At 59.3% G+C, this 7,433-nt stretch overlaps 1 protein-coding gene across 1 annotated transcript; it reads left to right on the top strand.

The window, feature by feature from the left end:
* Positions 1–1,716: 1,716 nt before the first annotated feature.
* Positions 1,717–2,892, top strand: SOX1 (SRY-box transcription factor 1). The gene has a single exon (XM_045772989.2). The coding sequence runs from the start codon at positions 1,732–1,734 to the stop codon at positions 2,890–2,892; it is 1,161 nt and encodes a 386-aa protein (XP_045628945.1). The 5' UTR covers positions 1,717–1,731.
* Positions 2,893–7,433: the final 4,541 nt, after the last annotated feature.

Genomic DNA, 7,433 nt, shown 5'->3' with positions numbered 1-7,433 from the left:
GTCACAGTTCTTAGGCAAACAGATGCTGGAAGATTGGCTCCTGAAGAGCGTGGGCTCCATCATCCTGCGATTTAAACAAACTTTTTCAACTGTTGTTGAGTTGCTACTAGATTCCAGATAGATGTTGTTTCCGAGCTCCCTGCCAATTTCTTTTTAGGAGGAAGAAGCCAAATTGAGAGGAGTACGCGCCTATAACCCCCAGGCTCATTAAAAGACCCTCAAAAACAAAAAGAAAAAAATTCAGGGCTGATGCTAAAAGCAGCCGCGGAGCCAAGTCTGACAAAACGCTCCCCCCTTTAGGGGACTTCTTGGGGCCTGGCCTGGGAAGGCCTTCCTACGAGAGGGGGCACTGGAGAACTTCGCACGAGCGGCGGCGGAGCAGGTATCCCTGGGAGGGTCTCACAGGAGAAACCCTGGGGGGCTTTCGAGCTGCGGATCTCAGACGCCCCCCACTACCTCCGGCTCTCCAGGGCGCGCCCGTCCCTCCCAGGCCTCGGGCCCAGCTGGGGGTTAGGTTCCCGCCCGGGTCCCAACTTTCCCCTTCCCAGCAAGCGCAGAGTTGGCCGGCGGGGGTGCAGAGGAGCTGGGTCTCCACTGCACTCGTTTAAACAAGGCTCCAGGCTGTATCCCCACCCCACCCCCCGCCCCTCCTCCCGCTCTTCCTCCCGCCCCGAACGATTCTTTCTTCGTCTCCGCTTTTAAACCCAACCTTAATCGTTCGGAGCGCGCGGGCGGGAGAGGCGAGGAGGGCGAGCTCTGGGTTCGCCGCCGCCGCGCGCGCTCAGGAAGCAGCGTGGCTGTGCCCCCTCCCAGGCCTCCTTCCCCCTCCTTCCTGCCCCTGCTCCCCCTCCTTCCTCCCCTCCTCCCGCCCCGCCGCCCGCGCCCCGAGCATCTACTCCCTCCCCACGTCACTCGCCAGCGCGCCATGCAAATCACCGCCGCCGCCGGCTCCCATTGGCCGCGGCGCGCTCATTTAATGGCAGCCCGGGCCCGGCGTATGGCTGCTGGGCCCCGCGCGCCGCCGGCCCCGCGTGCGCCTCCGCTCCGAGCGCACGGCCTCGGGCAGGCAGTGGGCAGCCAGTCCCGGGCTCGGCGGCCCCGCTCTCAGGCCCTCTCCGCGCGCCTGCGCTCCCAGCGCTGCCCCCTGCCCCCCTCCCCAACGGCCCCCCTCCGCGCCCCCCTCGGCGCCTCGCTCCCCCCGGGCACCTGGGACCGGCACATGCCCAGCGCACGCGGCGCGCCGCGCTGCTAGAAGTTGCAGCCCCGGAGTTGGAGGCCGCTGAGGACCCAGTGCAGGAGGAAGGAGGCAGCCCGCGGCAGCGGCCGGCGAGGAGCAGGCAGAGAGCCCCGGGCCAGGCCCCGCGCGCCGCTCGTGTCCCGAAAAGTGGAGCTGCAACTTGGCCACGACTGCACCTGTTTGCACCGCTCCGCCGAGGCGACGGGGCTGCGGCGGCGGCGGCGTCGACCCCGGCCATCGCCCTCTTCGGCAAGTGGTTTGAGCACCAGGAGAAACTTTGCACCTGTGAGCCGGACCTGCCCTGAGTGCGTGTGTTTTTGCCTCTTGTTTTGTTGTCGTTGCTTCCACCTCCCCCCATTCTTCTCTCTGGTAGGACTTCTCCCCCTCCCCACATCTCGGTCCGTTCCATTGAGCCCCTCTCCATCCTCCACCCCCCGGCCGTCTATGCTCCTGGCCCTCCCCGCGCGGTGCCGTTGAACCCGCGGGCCGCCCCGATGTACAGCATGATGATGGAGACCGACCTGCACTCGCCTGGCGGCGCCCAGGCCCCCACGAACCTGTCGGGCCCGGCCGGGGCGGGCGGCGGTGGCGGCGGCGGCGGCGGGGTCGCCAAGGCCAACCAGGACCGGGTCAAGCGGCCCATGAACGCCTTCATGGTGTGGTCCCGCGGGCAGCGGCGCAAGATGGCCCAGGAGAACCCCAAGATGCACAACTCGGAGATCAGCAAGCGCCTGGGCGCCGAGTGGAAGGTCATGTCCGAGGCCGAGAAGCGACCGTTCATCGACGAGGCCAAGCGGCTGCGCGCGCTGCACATGAAGGAGCACCCGGATTACAAGTACCGGCCGCGCCGCAAGACCAAGACGCTGCTCAAGAAGGACAAGTACTCGCTGGCCGGTGGGCTGCTGGCGGCCGGCGCGGGCGGCGGCGGCGCGGCCGTGGCCATGGGCGTGGGCGTGGGTGTGGGCGCGGCGGCCGTGGGCCAGCGCCTCGAGAGCCCGGGCGGCGCGGCGGGAGGCGGCTACGCGCACGTCAACGGCTGGGCCAACGGCGCCTACCCCGGCTCGGTGGCGGCGGCGGCGGCCGCCGCGGCCATGATGCAGGAGGCGCAGCTGGCCTACGGGCAGCACCCGGGCGCGGGCGGCGCGCACCCGCACGCGCACCCGGCGCACCCGCACCCGCACCACCCGCACGCGCACCCGCACAACCCGCAGCCCATGCACCGCTACGACATGGGCGCGCTGCAGTACAGCCCCATCTCCAACTCGCAGGGCTACATGAGCGCCTCGCCCTCGGGCTACGGCGGCCTCCCCTACGGCGCCGCCGCCGCCGCCGCCGCCGCCGCGGGCGGCGCGCACCAGAACTCGGCCGTGGCGGCGGCGGCGGCGGCGGCGGCCGCGTCGTCGGGCGCCCTGGGCGCGCTGGGTTCGCTCGTCAAGTCTGAGCCGAGCGGCAGCCCGCCCGCCCCTGCGCACTCGCGGGCGCCGTGCCCCGGGGACCTGCGCGAAATGATCAGCATGTACTTGCCCGCCGGCGAGAGCGGCGACCCGGCGGCAGCTGCAGCCGCCGCGGCTCAGAGCCGGCTGCACTCGCTGCCGCAGCACTACCAGGGCGCGGGCGCGGGCGTCAACGGCACGGTGCCCCTGACGCACATTTAGGGACGCGGGGACACTGCGGCCCGCGCCCAGGACGCGCGAAGAGGAGCGCGTGGCCCGCCCGGCGCCGAGCGGCCTTGCTTTTGTACAGACGTTTCCACGTTCTTGTAAAGAGGAAAACACTGGCGACGAATGCGGGTGACACACGCCCCCACCTCACCTTTCCGGGAGCTCCTGGGGACCAACGGGCGCAAACACAGCCTGCGGTTTAGACTGACTTCGGTGTTTTCTTGAGACTTTTTGTACAGTATTTATCATTCGTGGAGGAGGCAGAAAGCGTTTTCTTTGCTCGAGGGGACAAAGACCAAACCAAGTGAGAGGCGACTCCAACTTTCCCAGCCCGGCCAGCGCGCCCGCTCTCATCCTGCATCGCTTCCTGACGGCGTTTGGTTGCCGAGACCCGGTGCCGGGAAGCTGTTCTCATTTGTTATCGATGTAGTAAGGCAGATCCAAACACTTACGAGTTTTTTGTAGTTGTTGCAGCTTTTTTGGGTTGGTTTGTTAATTTATACGAAGAGATCTCCCCACTCCTTTCGGATGGCAGCGTCATATTCTGGGTTTTGTAAAACTTTCTGTATCCGAGCATTTCCATTTTTTGGTTTTGTTTTGTATTATTTCTTGTAAATGCTATTGTGAAATTTTTATTTTAGGCGTTGCGGTGTGGGGAGGGGGATTCAGACTATGTACATAATTTCCTAAAAAGCCTTTCTTCTAAAAACGAAAAAAGACCTCTCCTTAAAAAAAAATGCATCGAGTTTTGAGTCAATAAATTTAAGAGAGAAAAAAAAGCCCAGTTTTCCCCCATAATTTGGAACGTGCTAATTTTATATGCATGTTTTGTGAGCACAAAATACAATTGGTAAATCTGACGAAGGAGAAAGAAATTATCAGCATAAACTAAAAGTGAGGGATCCTCAGCGGGGAGGGTATGGTCTTGACAGAACTTCATTCAGTGGAAGGGAAGAAAGTTTAAATCGATAGATTATTTTGTAGCATTTACGGTGTTAATACGGATCAAGAAAAATTACCAGGATAAAAAAAAAAAACCCTCATTTTATAGTCTGGCCCTGTGGTGTGTTGTTTCTAACTGCGGGACACTGGCGGGCTCTGAGTCGTCCAGCTGGCCTGGGATCTACCCCGGTTTGGTCTGGAGGAGGAAAACCCTAATGGCGGGACCAGGATACGGATGGATGACAAAGACCACCGCGGGGTCACGGATGCCCCCAATTCCCCTGCAATTAAGATTGCAAGTGGAATTTATCTGAATTTGGCTCAAGGAAAAACTCTTTGAACCAAAATTCACTGCAAACGAGCCCACTCCGTCCCTCCCCAGCCCCTCCTTCTGGTTTATTTCTCCTTGGGAAAGGGCAAAATGGTCTTGAATTCTCTCTCTCTGCCCCCCCCCCACTCACTCACTCGACCACCCCCATCCCCAGTGTGAACTGGGATACACAAAATGTGGTGTTTATTATTCCTGATGAGATCGGAGGGTGTTTGATGCTTTAAATTTTTTAATTATATTTTTTCTAGGTGTTTATGGGTACATTGCAGTTTTTTCCTGGAATTTAAAGTTTTCTGTAAAACTTTGTCTTCAAGTAATCTGACAGCATTAAATATTGCATTTAAAAGTTATACTGTAGCAAATACGTTTTGAAATTAGTCACAACATAAAGATGAAATTATATTTTTGGGGAAAAAAAGCCTTTAGGCCACATCAAAACATGTTGATTTCATCAGCTGTAGGCCTCCCTTTCATTTTCTTTTCTTGTCCTGGAATGAGCGTAGACTGACTATCCAAAAATGGGCCTATGCTAGCAGGTTAATGAGAGCCACGGTCGGCCTGCATTGGAGAATAGCTTTAAGTAAAATGCTAACCTGGCAATTGATATGTGTAATTTTTTGGAGTCATTTTGATAATTTTGCTTAAACCATGCATTTTTTAAAGTAACTGCAAAAATCTCAAGAATGATGTCCACTGCTTCTTTCTAAGAAGATAATAAAGTTCCCTTCCCCCCCCCTTTTTTTAAGCTTTAGAAATCTGATCCTTTGTGAAGCTGTGGCTCCTGAAAGTGTTTGGATATATATGGATTGCTGAGTGGTTCAGCATCATGAGATAGTCGGGGAATAAATGAATGAATGCCACACAGTGTCCTCTGGGAGATGCTCTGGGAAATTCTGTAATGCTCGGTTAATTCACCACACCCAGCTTAAGGAGCAGGCCACATTGACTCTGAAAGGTGCAGTTAAATAGACTCTCTGGGTTCTTTTGCTAACTCCTAATCTCAATGTCTCCCTGCATTTACTAAAGTGGCAGACAGATGTGTGGTCATGCTCACATGTGTGTACACTCAGGTTTGTATCTGGGCCCAGCTGTTGGCATCCAAGTCTTAGTTCATCACACTCTTAGTAATGGGGGTCACACTGGAAGTGTTTCAGACTCTAAAAAGTTTAGCAGTTATGCAGGAGTTCCAGGCAGAGCTGTCCCTTGGTTTCTTGGAAGGTGGACTTATAGTTTGGCATTTTTCCTCATGTGTCTCATACATCGCTGAAATTCAATGCCAGATGCTGGGAGCCACTTTGTTAAAAACCCAGGAAGACCTTAAAATAGGAATTCATGAAATGCAGCATAATTGTTTTGTTGATTGGAACATGGCGGAAAAGCAAATATAAATTGGTTAATGACTCTATTTAGAAATAACGGGGATGGAGGAGCAGACCGAGGCTAGGATTCATCTCAGGACTGAGACCCTATCACCCCAGCAGCGTTTCTCCAACTTACATTGGTGGAGAAAACATTCCCCTAGGCCCTGCAGACTTCTCACTCAACCGTGAATTCGGCTCTCATCACATTCACGAAATGAGATAGTCTATGGTGATTTTTATGTGATGGCTTCACTCACTTTCCAAATCACAGGGCGGTATTTCTATCACTTATTCCAATTTTGTTCGAAAACCGTGTGGAGAACTCGGACAGGACTCGTTTGGGGGCCTTGTACAAAGTTTGCATAACTTCGTGCGGCGGCGACTGCGGGAATCGCTCATAATCCGGCCGTTGGCCAGGGCCCGGCTGTCCAGACTGCGGGTAGCACGGTGTGCTGGAGGGGGTTTTCTCTTGTTCATCACCCCCCCTTTTTTAAACTAACGGGCCCTTTTTGTTGTTGCTGTTCAGACTTTGACACCAACCCCCCACACCCGGCCAAATAAACCCACCAGTAGCTAGATGAAATGAATTAATTTTAAAACCAGTCTCGGGTACGGCGCGCGCCTGATCTGCAGATGTGTGTCGGGTAGCGTGACTGATAGGTCTATTAAAATCACGCATGTGGGAGAAGAATAACACGCATATTCACGCATCTCATTTTCCCGACAAAGACTGGGCCACGCAGAGATCTGTCTCCGGTAAATTCCGGTTAATTCGAGAAACCATCCCGGGCCCCGGAAGGCGCGCTCCGGGGCGGCCAGGCTCTCGCACCCACCGCCCGCGGCGCCCGCTCCGCTCGCCCGCCCCTCCCTGGTCCCCCTCATCCCCCTCCCCGCTTCCGCAGCCTGGCCCTTGGGGCAGAGGCTCCAGAAACGTCGGCGGCAGAATGTAATAATAGGTTTGATTCCTTGGAAACTTCAAGTGAAAAGCAGACTTGGCCTTGGCGCAGCTCCTTTTCCAGCAGGACTATTCGGCGGGATTGAAAGGCCGGGCCAGAAGGGGAGGGGAGAGGGGCGCAGGCCCCCGGGGCGAGCAGCCGAGGGAGGTGGGTCCGGTCCCGCCCCCGAGCCTGCAGGGTCGGGGCAGCGCGGGGGCCGGGCGAGGGACGCAGGGACCCCTCGCCCTCACCCCCGGCGCCCCCCCACCATCTCCTCTGCCCTCCAGCCCCCCAGCCCGAGGGCGAGGCCCGGCGGGGGGCGCAGAGCCCTCATCCCCGCCCCTCCTCCGCCCCCCGCCCGGCCCTTCCTCTCCAGCTGCGCGCCGCCGGGACCCTGCTCCGCCCGCCCCCGGGAGCCCAGCGGCGTGGGCGTCAGCGCCCAGAGCGCACGGTGCGCGGCCCGGGTCCCCTCCGGGCGGGGGCGGACGGCCTCCCGGCTTCCTTCGCCGCCCTTCCCCGGCCCTGCTCCCCTGAAGCCGGAGTCGCGGCGGCTTCCCGGCCTTTGCGCCCGGCTCACGTCCTCCCCTCTCCACCCTTTGCAACCCTTCCCGTCCCGCTAGCCACTCGCTTCTCCTGCGTTTCCTCCTCGCCTCCCTCTTCGTTTATCTCCGTCCCCTCCCGCCTCCCGCACAGTCCCTTCCTTTCTCTGTGCGCCCGGCCTCCCTTTGTCCTCGGCGCGTCCGTCTCCGCCCCGCGCCCCGGCCCCTCGTCGCCCCGGCTGCCGCCCGGGACACTGCCTCCGAGTAGGGTCGGGGTCGGCCCGTACCCGGACCTGGCCCGTCCCCCCCCCCGCCCCCGCCCCCGCCACGATCGCTCGGCCGCGTCCCCCCTGGCTCGAGCCGGAGGGGCGGGAACCCGGGCACCGACTTGGAGCCCGCGGCCCGGGCGAGCGCCCCGACCCAACCG

Source organism: Ursus americanus, chromosome 10 (assembly GCF_024610735.1).
Source record: "Ursus americanus isolate L20-20 chromosome 10, mUrsAme1.1.p, whole genome shotgun sequence".
Lineage (NCBI taxonomy): Eukaryota > Metazoa > Chordata > Mammalia > Carnivora > Ursidae > Ursus > Ursus americanus.
Note: the sequence above shows the minus strand (reverse complement) of the source record. Positions and strands in the feature narration are given on the sequence as shown.